The sequence below is a fragment of the Cetorhinus maximus genome, chromosome X (assembly GCF_964194155.1).
Source record: "Cetorhinus maximus chromosome X, sCetMax3.hap1.1, whole genome shotgun sequence".
In the NCBI taxonomy this organism is placed as follows: domain Eukaryota; kingdom Metazoa; phylum Chordata; class Chondrichthyes; order Lamniformes; family Cetorhinidae; genus Cetorhinus; species Cetorhinus maximus.
In genome coordinates this window covers 8,920,949-8,943,876 of record NC_135917.1, presented here as the reverse complement: position 1 = coordinate 8,943,876, position 22,928 = coordinate 8,920,949, and the positions used below count along the sequence as shown (strand labels likewise).

At 46.3% G+C, this 22,928-nt stretch overlaps 1 protein-coding gene across 1 annotated transcript in view; it reads left to right on the top strand.

Annotated features, from left to right (window-relative positions):
* The window catches only part of LOC144672754 (aryl hydrocarbon receptor-like), a 107,154-nt gene extending 86,952 nt beyond the window's left edge, over positions 1–20,202 (top strand). Inside the window, exons 9-11 of the mRNA XM_078534719.1 lie at positions 2,742–2,883; positions 3,911–5,423; positions 11,873–20,202. Coding sequence (XP_078390845.1) covers positions 2,742–2,883; positions 3,911–5,423; positions 11,873–11,956 — 1,739 coding nt within the window. The 3' untranslated portion in view covers positions 11,957–20,202. The remainder of the gene's footprint in view (positions 1–2,741; positions 2,884–3,910; positions 5,424–11,872) is intronic.
* Positions 20,203–22,928: the final 2,726 nt, after the last annotated feature.

Sequence of the window (22,928 nt, the reverse complement as noted above, 5' to 3'; positions counted from 1 at the left end):
CTCGCGTGCTCTCTCTCTTTCTCGCGTGCTCTCTCTCTTTCTTGCATGCTCTCTCTTGCGTGCTCTCTCTCTCTCTTGCGTGCTCTCTCTCTTTCTTGCGTGCTCTCTCTCTTTTGCGTGCTCTCTCTCTCTCTTGCGTGCTCTCTCTCTTTCTTGTGTGCTCTCTCTCTTGCGTGCTCTCTCTCTTGCGTGCTCTCTCTCTTGCGTGCTCTCTCTCTCTCTTGCGTGCTCTCTCTCTCTCTTGTGTGCTCTCTCTTTCTTGCATGCTCTCTCTCTTTCTTGTGTGCTCTCTCTCTTGTGTGCTCTCTCTCTTTCTTGCGTGCTCTCTCTCTCTCTTGCGTGCTCTCTCTCTCTCTTGCATGCTCTCTCTCTCTCTTGCGTGCTCTCTCTCTTTCTTGCGTGCTCTCTCTCTCTCTTGCGTGCTCTCTCTCTCTTGCGTGCTCTCTCTCTTGTGTGCTCTCCCTCTTTCTTGCATGCTCTCTCTCTCTCTTGCGTGCTCTCTCTCTTTCTTGCGTGCTCTCTCTCTTTCTTGCGTGCTCTCTCTCTTTCTTGCATGCTCTCTCTTTCTTGCGTGCTCTCTCTCTTTCTTGCGTGCTCTCTCTCTTTCTTGTGTGCTCTCTCTCTTTCTTGCGTGTTCTCTCTCTTTCTTGCGTGCTCTCTCTCTTTCTTGCGTGCTCTCTCTTGCGTGTTCTCTCTCTTTCTTGCGTGCTGTCTCTCTTTCTTGCGTGCTGTCTCTCTTTCTTGCGTGCTCTCTCTCTTTCTTGTGTGCTCTCTCTCTTTCTTGCGTGCTCTCTCTCTTTCTTGCGTGCTCTCTCTCTTTCTTGCGTGCTCTCTCTCTTTCTTGCGTGCTCTCTCTCTTTCTTGCGTGCTCTCTTTCTTGCGTGCTCTCTCTCTCTCTCGCGTGCTCTCTCTCTTTCTTGCGTGCTCTCTCTCTTTCTTGCGTGCTCTCTCTCTTTCTTGCGTGCTCTCTCTCTTTCTTGCGTGCTCTCTCTCTCTCTCGCGTGCTCTCTCTTGCGTGCTCTCTCTCTTTCTTGCGTGCTCTCTCTCTTTGTTGCGTGCTCTCTCTCTTTCTTGCGTGCTCTCTCTTGCGTGCTCTCTCTCTTTCTTGCGTGCTCTCTCTCTTTCTTGCGTGCTCTCTCTCTTTCTTGCGTGCTCTCTCTCTTTCTTGCGTGCTCTCTCTTACTTGCGTGCTCTCTCTCTTTCTTGCGTGCTCTCTTTCTTGCGTGCTCTCTCTCTCTCTCGCGTGCTCTCTCTTGCGTGCTCTCTCTCTTTCTTGCGTGCTCTCTCTTGCGTGCTCTCTCTCTTTCTTGCGTGCTCTCTCTCTTTCTTGCGTTCTCTCTCTCTTTCTTGCGTGCTCTCTCTCTTTCTTGCGTGCTCTCTCTTGCGTGCTCTCTCTCTTTCTTGCGTGCTCTCTCTTGCGTGCTCTCTCTCTTTCTTGCGTGCTCTCTCTCTTTCTTGCGTGCTCTCTCTCTCTCTCTCGCGTGCTCTCTCTTGCGTGCTCTCTCTCTTTCTTGCGTGCTCTCTCTTGCGTGCTCTCTCTCTTTCTTGCGTGCTCTCTCTCTTTCTTGCGTGCTCTCTCTCTTTCTTGCGTGCTCTCTCTCTTTCTTGCGTGCTCTCTCTCTCTCTCTCGCGTGCTCTCTCTTGCGTGTTCTCTCTCTTTCTTGCGTGCTCTCTCTTGCGTGTTCTCTCTCTTTCTTGCGTGCTCTCTCTCTTTCTTGCGTGCTCTCTCTTGCATGTTCTCTCTCTTTCTTGCGTGCTGCCTCTCTTTCTTGCGTGCTCTCTCTCTTTCTTGCGTGCTCTCTCTTTCTTGCGTGCTCTCTCTCTTTCTTGCGTGCTCTCTCTCTTTCTTGCGTGCTCTCTCTCTTTCTTGCGTGCTCTCTCTCTTTCTTGCATGCTCTCTTTCTTTCTTGCGTGCTCTCTTTCTTGCGTGCTCTCTCTCTCTCTCGCGTGCTCTCTCTCTTTCTTGCGTGCTCTCTCTCTTTCTTGCGTGCTCTCTCTCTTTCTTGCGTGCTCTCTCTTTCTTGCGTGCTCTCTCTCTCTCTTGCGTGCTCTCTCTCTTGCGTGCTCTCTCTCTTGCATGCTCTCTCTTTCTTGCGTGCTCTCTCTTTCTTGCGTGCTTGCTCTCTTGCGTGCTCTCTCTCTTTCTTGCGTGCTCTCTTGCACTTTTGCATGTACTCTCTTGCTCTTTCACATGCTCTCTCTTTTGCGCATGCTCTCTTTTTAGCACGCTCTCTTGCGCACTCTCCCTTTTGCACGTGCTCTCTCTTTGCTCTCTCTCTTGTGTGATGTCTCTCTCTTTCATACGCTCTCTGCTCTCTTTGGCACTTTTTTTTGGTTTTCTTTCTTTTACAATCTATCTCCTCCACATGCTCTATCTCTCACGCGCCTTCTCTTTCACTCACTCTCTCTCTCTGTCTTTTGCTTTCTCTCTCTTTCATGTGCTCTCTTTTGCATGCTCTCTCTTTTTTGTGTGCTCTCTCTCTTTCACTTGTTCTCCCTTTTAGTCGTTCTATTTCGCTCACCGTCTCGCATGAGCTCTCTCTTGCACATGCGCTCTCTTTGGCACTCTGTCTTTCACACTCCCTTCCCCTCTCGCTTTCTCTTGTGCTTTTATTGTCTCTCTTTTTCCCATCTTTCGCACTCTCTTTTTCAATCTTTCTCTCCATTTCCACAACCCCGACCCAACATTGCAGTGCCTGGACTGGGCAGCTTTAAATGATTCATTTCTGTCCCTTGTTCAGTGATGAAAACAGGTGAGAGTGGGATAACTATCTTCAGGCTCCTGACGAAACAGAATGCATGGATCTGGGTCCAGGCGAATGCTCGCCTGGTGTACAAGAATGGGCAGCCAGATTGCATCATAGCAAAGCAGAGACTCCTCACGTATGTAGACCCAACATCTCTCCTTGATGTGTTTCATATTATTGGTGTTTGTCTGTACTTTCAGTTGAGATCTTGAGCTGATTGGGAAAATAGGCTGTCACACAAATGGTGCAAATGATTTGAAATAAAGGCCTTTTGCAACTTTTAAATAACTCTTTTGTTAATACATCAATATACAAAAGCTCTTGATACTCAGCATTATGGCTGTAATACTGGGGGATGAGTTGAACATAAATATTTCTGTTCTATTGATCTAAAACTCCTATGTTGACATAGCAGGTTCACCGCTGCTATGTTTTCTGCGTGCTCTTTCTCACCTCACTCCTCCTATTCGCTCGCATGTTCACTCCATCTCTTGTAGCCTCACCTACTCTCTCTGTTTCTCTCGCATTCTCTCCGACTTGCAATCCTGCTTGTCTCCCTCAGTCTCAAAAGTACCTGCTTCCCTGTTCTCCTTCCCACCCCTCCTCTCTGCTGATGTACACTTACCCCTTTAGATGGGCCCTCGTGCTCTTTCACACTGTTGAGCTCTCACTTTATCTTCCATACCTAGTCCTCTCGCAGTAGTTTTTTTTAAATTTGTTCACGGGATGTGGGCGTCGCTGGCTGGGCCAGCATTTATTGCCCATCCCTAATTGCCCCTTGAGAACTGAGTGGCTTGTTAGGCCATTTCAGCTGTGGGTTTGTAGGCCAGACCAACTAAGGATGGCAGATTTCCTTCCCTAAAGGGGCATTAGTGAACCAGAGGGGGTTTTTATGGTAATTGACAATGGCCATCATTAGACTTCTAATTCCAAATTTTATTTAAAAATTGAATTCAAATTTCACCATCTGCCATGGTGGGAATTGAACCCAGGTCCTCAGAGAATTGCTCTGGGTCTCTGGAGTGCTAGTCTAGTGACAATAAACCCTAATTCATCCTCCCTCTTGCATACACACACTCTTTGTTAGCCTGTTCTTAAATGTCTCAATTTATATTAAAAAAAAACGTGTTCATAAATTGAAGGATTCACTTATCTTCCCACAGAGATAAAGAAGGCATCGACCACTTCCAGAAACGCACAATGCCCTTTCAACTTCCCTTCTCAACAGGGGAGGCTGTCTTGTATGACCACAACTCCCCTATACTTGGGCTCGCCAACCCATTTCCCTCTGAGAATGGGGATTGCAGCGTGCAGCAGAATGGATACGTGGACCCCAACTCGCTCCTTGGAGCCATGATGAGCCAAGACAAGGCAGTGTACATCAGGCACCCGGCAGTGGAGCCCAAGTACTCCCTCAGCCGATTTGGCGGAACGGTTGCCAGTGGCCTGGGTGGGAGTGCACCCTGTGCCCAGAACGGGGAGAAAAGTATCAAAGAGGAGGAAAGCAGCTGTAAGCAGGACGATGATCTGTTGTCCATCTTGGGCGACATGCTTCAAAATGACAACGATGAGGGCTTGACCAGCCTCCCTAACGTCCTGGAAAGCTTGGGGCCTGAGGACTTGGAGCTCATGCGTTGGGTGGAGAGCACATTATGCGTGGAGGCAGATTCCGAATGCCCCCTCAATGACATGCTCACAAACGACCAGGTTTTGTCTTACATCCAGGACTCGCTCAAGAAGCAAGAGCTGGACCGGCACAGTCCGTGCCAGTCAAACAGTTTGCGGCCAACTTTAAGCACAGGAGACCAGTTGGCTCAGTGTCCAGACGTGTCACAGAGACGGGGCAAGAGGTCTGCTCGGATGCCACCCTTACCCGGGCAGTTGAATGCGCCATCGCTGGTTCCTCAGCAGTCGTCAAAAGCAAATCACTTGACCCAAGGGGTAGCACCGCCTTGTAGCCTAGCGCACAGGATTCAACAAGAGCAACACAGACAACAGCAGGACTTGTTCCAGCAGCAAAGAATGCAATGGACCCATCCTCTGCAGCAGCAGCAGCCGCTGCAGACCTCGAGTCCCATGCAGCACCAATATGTGCAGCAGCAAGTCCTCCATAAGCACCGGCCTGCCAGACGGGGCCCTCCACTGCAGCATCATTTCCAACAGCCCAACGGGAAATTGCTAGGGCAGCACTGCGCCCAGCAGTCTTACCATTATAAGCAGCAGCCCAGCAATCCCAGTCCATCCTCAGTCAGCGGACTAAACCCAGGCATCACAACGAGCCACAGTCTCAGCAACGGGTACGTGAGGGCTCCGCAGAGCTGTCGAGTTGAATCGCAGCAAAACGCATCCCTCTTTAACCCACCATCCCACACTCCCAATGTCCCTGCCCGTGGAGCTCCCTCTCAACAGGGCAGACTTGACTTTAGCCATCCGAGCGTTGCACTAACTAATCACGGACAAGAGGCTCGGAATCAAACAGGCTGGTTCCCCGGAGTGAACCAACCGAATGGCACGGCGTTCCCACCCGACAGCTCCTTGGCACCTCATGTGGGAGGTAAGAGTACAAATCTCTCCGTGTTTCACTCGACATCTACGGTCCCATTGTCCCATGTGAATGAATACTCACGCGTACATCCTGAAGAGCAAAATGGCTGGCGCACTGTGGATCTGTACAAGGTAAGGCCTGGTTTTTAATTTTGACAGAGCACACTAAATACCAAAACAACAAGGGGCTGGCGGAATGATGAAACATGACCCTTTCAGCTCTGGAGCAGATTTCAATTCAGCCCCAAGCTAGAGGGTATTGACTGAAGAGGGTTAATTCTGTGGGAGCCTAATATCATTGATTCATATTTGGAGCTCCTTGCAAACAGAGCTCTCTCAAATCAGAGGGTCTGCGCTTCTGCATTTAAAACGGCCCCGTTCCTAACACAAGCACGAGGTCAAACACGACATCTGCCAACCAAAATGGCCGACACCCTCCTGCTTTCCGCCCCCCCCCCCCAAAACCGTTTGGTCCCCACGGCTTCATTTGGATAGTGGCTGTTGTGCTTTTCTTCTCCTTGAGATTATTTGGTTGATAAACATCAAGGCACCAACCATGCAACTGGTTAACACAAAAATGCGTTGGCTCATTTATTAAGGTTTTGAGAAGTTGGTAGCAGTATTACCCAGTTGGAGAACTTGTACACATGTTTGAGTTGGGAGCTTCCTCGTAATAAAGTCCGAATCACATGATACATTGCATCATTTCCCTTCTAATGATGTACACAGAAACATAACCACACCCACTTAAAGGTGTACCACAACAATGATTACATTAGCACCGAACTGTACTCAACCATCTTGAATCCCCCATCTTCCATCTAGCAGGACGAGGACGAGACAGGAGGACTTCATCGCTTGGGGTGACGGCTGCTTGGTCACTGCAGCTGTTTTAAGTGCCGGAGCTTAAAGGTCCCTCTGGCTTTCAGTAAACTGCGGCTTGAGTGGGCTCCTGTGAGTCTAATGGGGTAGAATTGGCACATTTATCTTTGGAAGCAGGAGCTCTTGTTTTCCAGTGTGCTGTAGCTGCCCTGCCTCAGCGCTGGCGTAGTCGAATAGGCCATTTTTGATTTCAAATTTTAAAATGTTAGAGAGAAGGCACCTCCATTTTGAAACGCCCTCTCTCTCACTTACCTCCCACGGCATCCTGCTGCTGCTAGTAAGCTGGAAGGCATCTGATTGGCCCTCCACCTTTGCGAGCCCACACTCTTGCTATTAATCGTCCACTCGGGGCGTTATCACAATAAGCGACTGTTTCCCCACACAGCGTGAGCTCCTGACTCCCATTTCAAAATCGTTTCAAAAGAAGGGGGTCTCCTGTTTAAGATGGAAATGAGAGGAGTTTCTTCTCTGAGGGTCATTAGTGTTTGGAATGCTCTCCCCCAGAGAGCAGCGGAGGCGGGATCATTGAATATATTCAAGGCTGAGTTAGACAGATTTTAGATCGACAAGGGAGTCGAGGGTTATCTCTGATTGTAACTCTTTCGAGTTATCAACAGATCGCATGTAACTCTTTCGAGTACATTCACAGTTCTTGGTTTTCCGGGAGTGTTACATGAACCCACAACCTTCTGACTCAAAGGCGAGGGTGCTATGAACTGAGCCACAGCTGACACCTCGAGTCGAGGGTTATGGGGGACAGGCAGGAAAGTGGAGTTGAGACCACAATCCGATCAGCCATGATCTTGCTGACTGGCAGAGCAGGCTCGAAGGGCCAAATGGCCTACTCTTGTTCCTATTTTTTACGTTCTGATGGTGGGTTTCAGAAGCCCACAGAGAAAATCCGGCCTTTCACTTGAGCGTCAGGTGGAAAAGTGTGCCTAGCTCAACTTGCCCATGTCCATCTCTGAAGTTAGTCAAAGAAGATCCAAGTTGAGGAGAAAAGGGCAACTGAAATGGGCATGACAAGGATTTGATGTGGAGACGTTGATGGATAAAAACATTTTCGATCAAAATATTTTAGGTACACACATGCAAAACAGTGAACATCAAGAATCATCAGTTACTTCATAGCAATGGCTGATGAGTTTTGACGTTTCTGATGTCCATGTTAGACGGGGGATAATTCCGGCAGCCAACTGTGAGAGAGAGAGCGAGAAAACTAGGTCACCAAAGACATACAGACTCCAGAGGAGGCCTGAGCTACAGAGCCAACGTTAGAGCAAGAGAATTGAACCAGGTATCAATGAGCAATATCAAAGAAAGCTGAGGTAATGTGGGTGGATTACACTTTTTTTACACAGTGAATGTTATCACACGTCCCGGTCCTCACATCAGAAGTGATACATAAGTAATCAAAGTCAGTAACAAAACCCTTCAGAAGTACAATTGTCTCCTTCTCGTCGACCAGCTGAATTCGCTGCAGTGTCATCTGCACAACTTCTCACCCCGCTCAGCTTGGGGCTGTCGCTTTGCGTTCATTAGGTTGGCGGCTGTTTCTTGCCGGAATGCGATCATTTATTTTCCTGTAACCATTGGCTGCAGCGAGTGTCCTGGGACAGCTGCCTGTGGAAGAGGCTGCCTCGACCCTGAGTTCAATGAAAGATAGCTTAACTCCCAATTTCGGCTGCTGCACCCAGTGTTCAGTTGCCCAGACTAGCCCAATGGCTTTTCTGGCAATTTCTGTCATATACACGATCCGGTTTACACTGTGGCCTCTGGCCTACTTAAGACTGGCCAGACACATTACACTGCACCCGCACAGTCTGGAGTGGATTTAAACTTCCGATGTGGAAGGATAGAACTTACACATTCCCAAGAATTCCCATTCCGATTCTCCGGCGTTCAAATCAGCATGCACAGGGCTCATTCAATTCTTCCGAGATTATGTTCAGAAGGAATAGATCCAGCACAATATAATGGCGGGGGGGGAGGGGGGGGAATTTTCCCCCTTCCCTGCCCTCACAAGCAGTTAAATTAGAGCGGGATTCTTGCCCGCTTCCCTTCCCGACTGTCATTTTCAATAGACAGCAGGGACACCTACCTGAGGCTAGTGAGTCCTGGCGGTAAAATTAACCTGAGGCAGTGGTGGCTGTCAGGAAGTGAGTACAGGGCCAGTAGAGGACCAGAAAGGTTTTAAAAAAAAAAGAAAGCTCCAATTTCCTTGTGGGAACAGAAATAGACACATTGCTTCTCTGGTCAAGGTAGAAAATCATCCATGATCGTATTGAATGGCAGAGCAGGCTCAAGGGCCTACCTGTACTCCTATTTATATTCCTATGAGATACTTGCTATGTGTTCTTGTTGCCTTTTGGTTCCCAGATGTTGGTAATAATCACACAGAGCCAATTATCTGTCCATGTCAATATGTTACCCCCTACACCATGAGCTTTTATTTCCCGCAATAACCTTTGATGAGGCACCTTATCAAATGCCTTCTGGAAATCTAAGTACAGCACATTCACTGGTTCCCCTTTATCCACAGCACATGTGACTCCTTCAAAGAACTCCAATAAATTGGTTAAACATGATTTCCCTTTCACAAAACTCGACTCTGCCTGGTTGCCTTGAATTTATCTAAGTGCCTTGCTATAACATCTTTAATAATAGCTTCCAACATTTTCCCTGTGACAGATGTTAAGCTAACTGGCCTGTAGTTTCCTGCTTTCTGCCTCCCTCCCTTTTTGAATAAAGGAGTTACATTTGCTATTTTCCAATCTAATGGAACCTTCCCCGAATCTAGGGAATTTTGAAAAATTAAAACCAATGCGTCAACTATCTCACAAACACTTACACACAATTAATTCCTCGCTAATTAGTTCCTAGCTCTTTACAGATATTTACAGATGACACAACAATATATAACAGTACTGCTGCATGCAACCCAGGGGTAAAGAATCATAGTGGCATTAAAAATAAGTGCTTTTTGTTCATTTTCTTTGAACACTTTTGAGTCTTTTAATAGGTATTGGAGGTGGGGAACACATTTTGAGTGGGGTTTCATGATAATGAAACATTCAGGTATATGTCTAGGTGCACAAATCACTGAAAGCTTATGGACAGGAACAAAAGACAAATGGATTGCTGGCCTTTATCTCAAAAGAGCTAAAATAGAAAAGGGGAGGATGTGATACTTCAGTTGTACAGCCCCTCTGGAGAACTGTGTTCAGAAATATTCTTTGGGAGCAGCACCTCAGTAAAGATACATTAGGTTGGGGGATGAGACACAGATTCACCAGAATGAAACCAGGGCTTAAATTATGAAGGCTGATTGCATAAACTTGGTTTGTATTCCCTTGACTTTCGAAGGTTCAAGGATGAGTCACTCAAGGTCTTTGAAATGATTAAGGGATTTGATAGGGATTAAATATAATGAAGCTAATTTTGCTGGAGGAATTCAGAACAAGAAGGTGCGATCTTAAAATTGGAGCGAGGTCATCAAGAGTGAGTTTAGGAAACTATTTTTCACACAAATGGTGGTGTAAATGTAGCATTCTCTCCCTTCAAAAGGCTGTGTGGATGCTCGGACAAGGGAAATTTTCAACACTGAGATTGATAGCCTTTATTGAGTACTGGTATTCAGGGATATGAATCAAATGCGAGTATTGTAAATGGAGTTAAAATACAAATCAACCATAATCTGATTGAATAGTGGAACAGGCTGGAGGGGCTGAATGGCCTCCTCCTGTTTCTTGTTAGAGCACGTTGAATCCAAGTTTGCGAAGCAGAAACTTGCTTTGTAGCTTAGCACTGAGTTTCGCTTAGGCACGGTACAGTAGACTCAGAGTTATATCTTGTCAGCTGGATGGGTGCTTTGTGTTTTTGAATGTGTTTCAGTCAAGTTAAGTCAGTGGAGGTCTGGTGGCGCAGTGATAGTGTCCCTACCTCTGAGCTAGAAACTCTGGGTTCAAGTCCCACTCCAGGACTTGATGGCCATAGAGGGTGCGTTCATAACGAGGCCAAGCAGGTTGATTATCAGCCTGTAAGTCCTTCCAATACGCCTGATGGCAGGCGGTAAGAGCAGGAGAGTTTCCTGGTCAGCCATAATGCAAAAGGCAATGGCAAACCACTGCAGTACTTTGCCCAGAATAATCATGGACTGATCCAATGGAAATTCTCCTAAGGCATGGTACCTGGTCAGCTGTCCATATGAATTATGTTAATACTGTTAGTGGAAATGTTGTTAAACTATGTTAATACTGTTAGTGGAAAAACCTTATTCTGATACTATCCCTTATCCATGAAGATGGTGTCTCAGACAATGACCTTGTTTGTCGGATTTTAACTTGAGTTCAATGTCCCAAGTGGGCATAATGGATTTAAGAGGATGCTAGACAGTTACATGAGGGACAGATTTTCCCCTCCGTCGGGAGGGTTGTGCGGGAGCGGGCGAGTTCCCGAATGCCGCCATTTTACGTGGGCGGGCCAATTAAGACCCGCCTAGCGTGACGTGCGCCAGGAAGCGCTGAGCGCTCCCTGTGTTGGGGGGCGGGGGGGGAGGGATTCCCTGAGCCTTCCCTGAGTTATTTCAATTATTCATCAACAGGCTTTAATAGGCCTTTGACAGTTTGGCGGGTAAGCCCGCCGACTCAGCTGCACGCCCGCCGAACTGAAAATCTAAATGATGTGTGGTGACGTTGGGACGCCTGCCTGACATCACCGCGCGGCGGTGAGCGGACCCCGCCCCCCCGCTCGCCGAAGGGAGAATTCTGCCCGAGGGAAAAAGGAATGGGAGGGTTATGTTGATGGAGTGAGATGAAACAAGGTGAGAGGAGGCTCGTATGGGGCATAGACACCAGCACAGACCAGTTGGGCCGAGTGGCCTGTTCCTGCGCTGTAAAACTCTACGTTTACTTTAAATGGATCAATGGCTTCGGTTAAGACCGAGGAAATTTAGACCCAATTCCGGCTTGGCTCATTTGGCTTTCAGCAGGATGCCAGGTCCCTCAATCGGGCACAGAGTGCCTGACCATGAGGGCCCCTCCCCCACCCCCGGGAGGCTGTTGGCAAACCCGGCGGGGTTTGCCAGGCTTCCTGAGGGCGCGGGAAAGCCATGCGGCTCCCATTTAACCCCTGAGCCACTCCTGAGGTTGCGGTGGGCTCAGGGACAATGGGTGTCCATCGGCTCATTCGTTGGCCCGCTTGACATCCCGCCGCCAGCGGCCAGGAATCTTCCGTCAGCCCCCTTTCTGCCCTTCCACTTAACCGGGGGGGGGGGCGCTTGCCAGGGAACTGTGGGCCCAGCTGTGTGGCGGACTGCGTGAAATGCAGCCTACTGCTTGCAAGACGCCTGCCAAGTTTGTTCACCTGTCAGAAGCACTGAGCCTCACTGCAACCAGTTGCACGTGAAGAGATTTGAGACCTTTCTGAGGGGATGTGGTGAAGCGCTATTAAGCCGAGAGTCTCCTTGTGTTTACTTTGCAGGCTTGTGGGCGCAGAACCCCTGGCCTTAATCTCAACCCCTATGGGTACTTGTCCAATGCAGTTGTGCCTGAATTACAATCACTTTTCTGTCGGTGGACATTGAGGCAGTCACCGGGTAACCTTCTTAAGGGTCAGGCGCGGGAGGGGAGGAGGTTTGGGGCCCAAGGTCGAACGGCGGTTCTGATGATGTCTGTCCAATTTTCTTTCCCTCTTCACAGATGAAAGAAGATCCCAACTGCATTCTGGGCTTTCACCCGGCCATGAACGGTACCCCCATCTTTGGAAACGGCTCAACGCAGTGAGAGACCGCCAGGCTTCTTGTGAAAGGATCTGATGCTGTCTTTGCCCCAGGCGTTAATGCCCGACCCCCATTGTCTCCTTGGCAACTAGTGAAGGCTCCTGGCAAATCCAAACCTTATCAGAGAGGTGGCTTTTTAGCTTTTTTTTTTAAACTTGATTTTCTTAAACGGAGGCTTAAATTAGCCGAAGCGAATGCTGCGAAAAGCCCTGGACTTCTTTGGTGGCCTACAGTGAAAGGAAATGGCTGGGCTTCGGAGGTAACCTTGGCAACACGACATGACCGAAGGCAGATTGATCGTTCCACCCTTAAAAGAAGATCATCAGTGGATGGCATTCTGGAGAACAGCTTTTCTTTAAGTAAGAAACCTTGAATCCTCCCGGTTAGATTATCGGCCAGTTTTATGTCCAGAAAGGTAAGTTCCATCTTGTACATGGAAGGCAACTGCTCGGGAAGCACAAGCTCTAATTTGTAAAGAGGGCAGAAGAAACCTGAAAGCTTTCTGGACCAATATTTTCAAAACAGCTTTAATGGTTTTGAGAGGCTCTCCAGCGTTGTAAAGCTGTTGAGAATCCACAGCGATTTTTCTTTTTTTATTTTTGCAGTTGTCAAACTTTTGTGTGTTGAGAACCCGAACCGTGATAGGCCCTTGGGTCTGTGAGGATGGTGCAGTGCGATGAAAGGCCTGTAGGAGGGGCTTTCCCAGAGTGAGCACAGCTCTCTATCGAAATCAAAAAATACACCACATTGAAGGGGAAAAAACCTCTGATTGTTATGTCAGATTAATGCCGGCTTGTTTATTGGCTCATTTGAGTTTGAAGTAAATGGTTCGACCAGTTTTGAAAGGATTTTCAAAGGTGCCTGTTAACACATGTAGCTCACACTTGAGTGAACACCGCCCTGTGTGGGGACCTCGCTACAGCTCCACAACTTTTATAGCACAAAGGAATCCTGCACAAAGCCGAGCGTGAGGGAGCTGCCAACTTTTATCCTGGTGCGCACTCCGCTACCTTGCAAGCAATGACTGACAGGAAAAGATCCACTGTTGCCCCCGCAGTGCCCAGTGCATCACACTCCCTGCCCCACCTGGGACCACATGGTCTCCTGGGAAGTGGCAAAACGCCAAATAAAAATCCAGACCGTTTGGGAGGACAGGAGTCTAGGAAATGCCGCTTTGGCTCGTCAATCAAAAATAGTCCACGAGACTACTCTGTCTCTGATTAATGTTTTACCGCACCTACTTCTGTATACGGGGTAATCATCACCCCAGCCAGAAACCGATCCCCTCTCTCTTGTAAAAGGGTGCACAATGCAATGAGATCCAGGGTATTTAAAACATACACTAAAAATGGGACTATGCGTGAAGGGGTGTTGATAAATTGGATCTGATTAAAAAAACAAGCTAATACTTCCTTTTAAAAGAGACATTTTTCACTTGTAATTCATAATATATAATTAGCGAAGTCTTGCAGAGATGGGGAGTAAGGGGCAGAGTGGAGGAAAGATTAGCGGGAAAGAAAGATGACGAGGAAGGGGAACGAGAGAAATATCCAGGAGAGAAAGTGGAAGAAGCCATCAAGCACAGAAAGATCTAAATGACCACAAAACCTTACCATACCAGTGATTAATCTGTTGGTCCTGACTGGTTTCTTGTCTATTGCTGAGCTGGGTCCAAGAAGCTGAGAGGCTATAGATGGAGACTGATTGAATGAGGCACTCAGTGTGAAAACATAATTGATCATAAAAACAAATTGACAGAAATATTGTTTTGAGAATCCTTTTAAAGTTGTGATACTGTGGGGACCTTTTTTTTATACAGACATTTCATTATTTTGGTATTATCTAAAATGTCTCCTGCTATGTATGATCTGTGAAGCAGTCGCAGTGTAAATCTTCACATTCTGTTGTTGTTTTATTCTAAGCAAGGCCCCTTTGAAGCATTTCTACTGAATGCAGATACAGAGAGACTGTTCATTCACAGTCCTGTCCGAATAAATTGAGCTGCTATATCCTTGCTGTATTTCGACTAAGGGAAAAATCTCTTTTGTTGACCTCAAAGTGGACCCATTGTCTAGTCTTGTACCAAGACTTGGATTTTATATTCCTTAATTTGTGGTTTGCATCTGGATATTTCAGACTCAGTGCAAAATTAGGTAAATAAAGAGGTTATGATCTTAAATTATTGACTAATGTTTGACAAGCTGTTTCTCTTATAATGCTGCTCCCTTGGAGAATGATATGATTTCTTCTTAACTTACAATTTCCCCCATATCATTTCTAGAAGTTCCATGTATTTTCCCCCTCTTCCCTCAGCACACACTCATCTCTAAATGGGAGGGCAAGGAGCGGCGAACCTCCTCCCAGACCTCTTGAGGTTGCTGTTTGTTAACTGGTTACCAGGAAGTATCTGGGTCAATGTTGACCTGGTCATTTGGGTATAGTACAATGAAACCTTTCTATAATATTAGAATGAAACACCGTTCATAGGTATAGGTTTGAGTGCATTTATAGTCTTGACTATGAACTCTTGATACAATGTTACCATGACAACCGTGAGTCTACAATCTGCAAGGCCTTTGGCTGAGTTAATAGCCTTGTATCTCAATGGGGGAAATCACCCAAATACCAGCGCCAATAATAATTAATCCCTGTTAATAGCAATTGTTTAACTTTTCTCTCAAATTGGTTGTCATTTGTCCTTAATAAGGTGAAATCTCTATGCCAGTGGCCCAGGCTGTCCTATGCTTGACATAAGGATAAAATGGAAGCTTTAAGTGAAGTCTTACCTACAGTTTAAGGGATGAAATTTTCACTTCATTTCGATGGTAGTGTGTGTCCATCACACTGGAAATCTTACAAATTGTACTTTGCCCTGCAGTCTCCAAAGACTTGGAGAGCACAGCACAGCACAGGATTTGGAACTACGTCCTTTAATGGGACATTTTTCTTATTTGCGGAATGTGGGTGTTGCTGAATAGGCCAGCGTTTATTGTCCACCCCTAACTGCCCCTTGAGAAGGTGATGGTGAGCTGCCTTCTTGAACCACTGCAGTCCATGTGGTGTAGGTACACCCACAGTGCTGTTAGGGAGAGAGTTCCAGGGTTTTGACTGGCCGTTTATATGCATAAGGTATCAGCACCACCTGAAGTTGTTGAGTTCTATCATTTTAAGCAATTCATTGATGGCGCACCAGGCATTCCATCCGATTGGAACGAACAGATCTGATATTTTAAAGAGATAGTAATAAAATAGCTCAACATCCTTGCTAAAGAGTGTCACCCTTCCAGCTCAGTTGCTAAATACACTGCCTAATGAAGAATGGCGCCTGGCTCAATCTGTGCCTTGCTAGCTGATTTCACTTGGGCCAGCAATAGGGGGGATACATTTGCCTCTGTCTCTTGGCTAGAAAACAAGGAAGTCAATTGGGTTGCAGCTCCCTATCACCCCCTGCTGGAAAGTGTGCACCTGCGGACATTGGGCGTGGATGCGATTGGTCTGGGCGTGGGCGAATACCCCACTGGCACTTATCCTGACTTGGGAGTGAAGAATGGCCACTTGGGCAAGATGGCAGAGGACGGGTCAGCCTGTGGAATGGTACCCCAGCATGAGTCAACTTGCTCAGGAGAATGGCGGGGGTGGGGGGGTGAATTCTTGTTGCCTATGGATTTATCTGTGCAATGAGAGGTTAACCTTATGCTGCTTAGACCACGGTTTCTTTCGATGGATCCACTTTAGCTGACGCATGCTGCTGCAATATTTTGATGGCGACAGGGTGCGGCTTTTTTTGGAAGAGTTTTGGCATTGCAAAGTGGCTGGTGCGGCAAAGGGCAGGCGGCTTTCCCAAATGCAACCATTCTTGAAACCTTCTCTGCAAGTCTGATCACAAAACCCAGCGTGAGAACAAGATAGGCAGACATATATGGGTGATGGGTTTCTTTTTAAAAATATCAACTGTGAATATTTGTTTTAAAAAAAAATTGAAAGCCATTAATTCAAGTGCTCATCCAAGATCCCTGACCCTGAAAAGACGTTGCAAGTTCTGCTGATCACTAGTGGTGTTGTCACTGACTAGTATTTCAGAGACTCAGGGTAATGCGCTGGAGGCCTGGGTTCAAATCCTACTCATAGCAGATAGTGAAGTTTGAACTCAGTTGAAAAGTCTGATGATGACATTGTTGTAAAAACCCATCTGGTTCACTAATGCCCTTTAGGGAAGGAAATCTGTTGTCCTTACCTGTTCTGGACTACATGTGACTCCAGACCCACAGCAATGTGGTTGACTCTTAAATGCCCTCTGAACAAGGGCAACTAGGGATGGGCAATGAATGCTGGCCTAGCCAGTGACGCCCACATCCCATGAGTGAATCAAAAACACTTGTTCTCCATGTCATCTCTATAGTTCAATCACTCCACCATTGGCAGTGCTGCCTGTGCCCTAAACTCCAGAATTCCCTCCCTGAATCTCTCTACTTCATCTTCTTCCTTTAAGATACTCCTTAAAACTGATGCCTATGAAAAACCATTTGGCCACCTGTCCTTATGCAGCGTGGTATCAAATTGTGGTTTATAATGCTCCTTTGGGACATTTTATTATATTAAATTCACTACCTAAACCTAAGTTGTTGTTCCATCTTCATCCGTAGACTCCAGCAGTTCTGCGTTGCATAATCTACTGGGCTCGGGTGATAATTGTTGCTCATGTGTCAACAATCCACTGGCAACAGGCCCGTTTTAAGCTGGCAAGAGAAGGAAATGGGTGCTCACCTTTACTCATCCAATTTCCAAACCCTACTGTAGAATTTATTGACAGGAACCATCGACAGAAATATCTTAAAGGTGGAAACAAGGTGAGACGAGGCTTGGAATCATAGCCACTTTCAGGGGAGTCCATGATGATACAAATAACAAAATGGGCCAGGCCATGTCTGCCTGCGATTCTCAAACCACGCTGGCACAGATTTCGTGCTCATCCAGCCATTTCTGTGGTAAGTTAGGAATACATCGGAAAGCAGCTTTACTCCCTGTACGATTGCCGGCTGGAATCACCACTGTGCTTGGCTTTAAAGCATCGTGGAAATGAAACAATTCCGATGCAATGGGAGTTTTTTATTCCAATACTTGCCATTCCTCTCAATGATGCAGTACTGCTGCCATGATTCCTATGAACATCCCTAATATAGGGATCAGAGGCATCACCATTGTCAGTCATCACATAACTTTTTTTTATTCATTTATAGGATGCGGGCTTCGCTGGCTGGGCCAGCGTTTATTGCCCATCCCTAATTGCCCCTTGAGAAGGTGGTGATGAGCCACCTTCTTGAACCGCTGCAGTCCCTGTGGTGTAGGTACACCCACAGTGCTGTTAGGGAGGGAATTCCAGGATTTTGACCCAGCGACAGTGAAGGAATGGCTGATATATTTCCAAGTCAGGATGGTGAGTGGCTTGGAGGGGAACTTCCAGGTGGTGGTGTTCCCATCTATCTGCTGCTCTTGTCCTTCTAGGTGGTAGCAGTCGTGGGTTTGGAAGGTGCGAATGTTACTTCCCACTTGTCAGCCCAAGCCCAGATATTGTCCAGGTCTTGCTGCATTTGGACATGGACTGCTTCAGTATCTGAGGATGGTGCTGAAGGTAACTGTTGACCAAGTTACCTGACTTCTCATACATTGCTCTATCTCATGGGCACAGGGCCACCATTGACATCCCTAAACTTCAACTCTTTTGTCACTGCCTATGCCCTAAGCTGCTGAATCATAAGGGCGGAGCCCTTTTTAATCTTCTGCCCAAACTCAAGTCTTCAGACTTTCTCCTTGACTTGGCTACTTACGGTGACCACAACCAGGAGCATTCTTCCTTCATTGGCTGCTTACCTACCCATACTTCCATCAGAACCCAACAGTTTCAAGTACGAATAATTGTCAAAATACATTTTTTTTAATCATGTCATTAAATGCTGTTTAAAAGCAGCATTTCCCAAAGGGAAGCCAGCGCAGAAATGCAGAGGGCAAGCTTAGCCAAAATTGGATTCAGTGCAGGCTGAACTCCAGCATTTTGCAGAATTATGTTTTCTTTCTTCACCCACTGACATCATGCGGCAAACGATAGCGGCAACGCAAAGCGGCAGAAGCAAAACAACGCCTATCGCGCACGGTCTTCCTCCACCAGCCGATGTCCCTGTGCCAAACCTCCTTGAACTAGGCACAGATGGTGCCCGCTGTTCACCCTCTCCCAGTAACCAGCGTTCAGGTGCCAAAATTCAGCCAGCCACAGAATCGGCGGGACGCGAGGAATCAGGAGAGAGCTTTGCGGGAGGGGAAGACGTTTCGGGGGGGGGAAGATGTGAAAACAGCTACAAGGATGGTGCTGAGACTGCACACGATCCAGAAAAGCAAACAAAAACCACGCCACGTTTTTCAATAAAACCACCGAGCTAACAAAAACCAAACAAAATTGCCCCCACCTCCCTCCTTTTAAGGGGACACAGCTAATAAGGATCTAAACCATAAAGTTAAGAGAACTTATAAAATTAAGAAATGCTATCACCAATGTTCACCATGGCCTCCAGGCCCTTGTAGAGCCCACTGAATGCAGATGCCTTACCTTGGACACCACAGTGTCTTTTCTTGAGGTCCACCCAAGCACAGACAAGATTGCAAAGACAGACAGGCAGCCAGAGCGTGTGTACTTAGAGGACATTCCAGCTTTGAACACCCACTGTTGCCTGTGTTTTTCTTTAGTACAGTACACACAGTCATTTTGTTTTGAACCAGTTATCCTTCCTATGTGATGTTCACCAGCTTCCAACTACCATGCTCGTTCCCCCCCACCCAGTATTGATACCAGGCACTGCTGTAGTAACAACCTAGTTCTGTAGTGTACTGGAGAAGTTTTTGACTATTACAGTGTAGCGTCAGCTAACAAGAAAACAGCTTTGGTGAAAAATGATCTTGTCAGCTTGCAGAGCTCTGTATCTATTTGTAATGAAGTTAATTTCTTGCTCTCTCTTCGAAACCATTTCCCATACATCCATATTAAGCACAGGACTGTCACAGGCCAGAAAATCTAGGGATGATAGGATTTCAAAATGCTACCCACTTAAGAGAAACAGGCATTTAATGGCGTAATTGTGATGAATGTGGCACTTGTATGATTCCATGCCATGGTAATGTAAGATTTCTGTTTGAGCTTTTCCATGTAGGGGAATTGGGAATTGCTGAGTAATGTCATCACACGAATGTTTCCCCGGTTTAGTGGATTCATTCACAAGGTATAAACGAAATGGATTCATGTCGGGTGATTTAGAAGGCAAGGGGCATTTTACATGAAGGCTTTAAGGCATTTGTGTGATGGCATCATTCGCTGTAATTTGCAGGCTTCTGTGCTTACAATTTCTGACTCTCTATTTTGATTAACTCTTCTGTATGTGATAGCTATTTATTGTGCAAAGGATGACACACAACAGCCAATACTAGAGCGAAAGGTCAGCCTAATCATCGTGGTCGCTTCATCACGAAAACTCCCCTGAGCCTCAGCAACTCCCACTTGGGCTGCCATTACCCTGTAGCAGTTTAAACGAAGCACCTCCTCTTTTTAAAATTCCAATGGGCGGTTGGAGTTTGGATTCCGACTAGGTGCCCCAAAAGTAAACCTTCCAGTCAGCTCGCCAGAGTTGACCGAGGTATGGTTGCTGCCGAGAAAGATGGGGTGCTGTAGGAACAAGAAGGCTTCATCCCGGGATGGGGGGGAGGGGCTAGTGAAGGACAACGAACTCGGCTCTTCCTGTGTCACACCGCCATTTAGCCCTATATTTGAACAGCATCGCATGTCGCGCTGAATCCGTCCCAGACCTTGGCGGAGGGACCATTGCATCTTTTAAGGGAAGAATGGATAACCATTCGAAGCTCAAGGAAATTCCAGGGCTTTTGGGTAAGAGCGGGGCAGTGGAATTAGTTTTGGGCTGCTCTAAGCAAAGGGCCAGCACAGAAACTATGGGCCAAATGGCCTCTTTCTGTGCCGTTAACTCCTGTGACTCTATGATTATGGCCAACAAAGGGAAAGAAAAAAGTAATCATTTTTAATGAGTGGTCATAAATCATGGCTGCTCCAGGCAAATAAAAGGTAGCCTGGTTTCATCACCAGTGAAATCAAAGGTGAACTATGTTGACTGACTGTGTATTGTCCATTTTATATGTACGTCTGCAAATGGTTTACTTTTACATAAATAAAAACAGTTTAATTGCTTTTCAAAAATGTTTTTTGGGGGTCCGTGTCCTATTTATTTCTAAGAGTAAATGTCAAGAAAGCCTTTGAGAGAGGTCAATGACCTGCAGTTTCATCTAAATAATGTTCGGATTTTGTGGCGGGGCTGTTTTATTCTCCTGCCTAGACACACCAGTCCTTGCTGGGAGAACAGGCACGTTACCCAGTCCTGGGTGTCTGCCGTTTCATGGCACAATATATTGGCGTTGGCACGTTGACTGCTCCATAATCTTTCTATAAACCGTCCTTTCACCTGCCCAAGGATGGCATAAGCATTTGGATAAAAGTTAATGAAACATTTCTTGTTGCCTGTACTAAATGGATGGTGTAAGTCTCATAAAGTTACAACGCAGCATAAAGGGAAAGCGACAACCTTTATCAAACACGAGTTCAGCCTCAACTGGAGCATTGCGCCCAGTTCTGGGCACCACACTTTGGAAGGATGTGAAGGTATTAGAGTGCAGTAAAGATTCATGAGAATGGTTCCAGGGCTGACAAACTTCAGTTCCGTGGATAGACTGGAGAAGCTGGGACTGTTCTCCTTGGAGAAGAGAAGGCTGAGAGGAGACTTGATAGAGGTGTTCCAAATCATGAGGGGTCTGGACAGAGTAGATCGGGAGAAACTGTTCCCCTTGGTGGAAGGATCGAGAACCAGAGGGCTCAGATTTAAGGTGATTGGCAAAAGAAGCAATGGTGATATGAGGAGAAACTATTTCACACGAGTGGTTAGGATCTGGAATGCGCTGCCTGAGTGTGGTGGAGGAAGGTTCAAGAGAGAATTGGATTATTATCTGAAAAGGAAGAATGTGCAGGGCCTCGGGGAGAAGGTGGGGGGAGTGGCATGAGGTGAATTGCTCCTTCAAAGGGGCAGCACAGCTATGATAGGCCAAATGGCCTTCGTCTGAACTGTAATCATTCTATGTTGATTCTAAACTGACTTGAAATGGCCTTTAACACAGAGAAGCTGTAAGAGTGGCATAGGCTGGAATGTTGCCAGTAGGTCATGTACCTGTAACTGTAAGAATTATATTCAAGTAGCTTCTGAATAGCGTTTGCTCAGTGAATAAACAAGGTCACTGTTTTTGTCTGGGTACAATTGGTGGCCATTCTAGGGCCAATTGGTGAGCGTCATGATGCACTGTAGCACAGCATGATGGGACAGGAGCTCCTTATTTCAGTCATGTTACTGTGGAGTGAAGTTAAGGCCCTTTGCCACGTACTGGAAGAGAAATCTTTTAATGGGGCTCTTTTGCATGCTGTGTAGGGAACTGGGCAAGCGCTGCCTCCTCCTCACAACCCTTTATTATCAGCAATGAATACTGGGGGCCCACCAGAATCTGGAAAGAGGAAAGATAGTTTAACGTTTCAGCGAAGTACTTACATCAGGGTGAGCTTAATGGATCGATAAGGCTGCAACGGAGATTCCGAGAGGCTCCGCTTTCTCTTCTAAACTTTCCCATTGGCTGTGGTAAAGAAGGTCCCACAATCACCGTCTGTCCTGTTTCCTGTCTCTCAACGCTCGTCCCCTCGCCCTCTGCATCTGCCAGTTGATCTCTTGCATTTTTCACCATCTACAATGTGATCGCTGCACCAAGTGCATCTTAGCCCTTCCCTTTGTGCTTTCTGGAAGGAGTAACAATTGACACTCGTTAAATGCAGCAAATATATATGAGACAAATATACCCATCTGCGCAATTATGGGTGCCTGGTGAAATGGATTTGATAACTGCACTTTCAACTCTAGGCTAATGATTTACCTCTGATGCACTATGATATGAATCCTCTTACATTAATATTTCAGTTTTCGCTACATTTGTAAATTGCCTCGAGTACTCTTATTTTCCACTTAACAGACCCCCTCCAGCAAAGCAGCTAAAAATACTAGCTCTGAAGAAGGGTCATAAAGACTGGAAACGTTAACCCTGTTTCTCTCTCCACAGATGCTGTCAGACCTGCTGAGTTTTTCCAGCATTTTCTGTTTTCATTGTTGAACTAAGAATACTAATTCCTGTCAATCATGGGATCAATTCAGGAAAACGCCAGATTGAAAAAGAGAATGGATCAGTCCTGCAAAAAATATTTTTGATAAGGTTTCTGCGATGTTGTGAGTTTTTTTTCTTGATCTGCTTAAATTAAGTTAACTTTCTTCCCCCCCACCATGCAAGGGGTGAAGTGTGTCCTTTGGTATAGATGATGAACAGATCTATGTGGTAGCAGGGCTGTTATGACTGATGCAATTGGTAAAAGCGGAGTTATTTAAAAATCCCAGAGGGCAACTTTAAACAACTGTCATAACCAATAATTTTAAGTGTTATGTTTGAGATGCGACTCTAAATTCAGGAATCAAACCACCAGCTCGAGGTTTTACATTAAATTAATTGAAACAATTTATTAATTTACACAGGTTAAAATATATATGCACATGGCTACAAATTACTACTATCATAACTTTTAACAAACTCCCAAACTAATTTCCATTAAGGCAACAGCAACCCAAAACACCAGGCAAAGCATTTTCACCTTACAAATTCAAAATGAGATTATTTCCACTGTGGAGCCAGTTGGAGGCTTAGAGCTGCCTTTTGATCTTCCATTACCTCTGCTCTGCACACCCGAAAACTACTGAAGTTATACCTACCACCACTGGTTAAATTCAAATCCTCCTTGTCTTACCAGCCTCTTTGAACTTCACCTTTTAACAATGAAACCCCTTTCATAG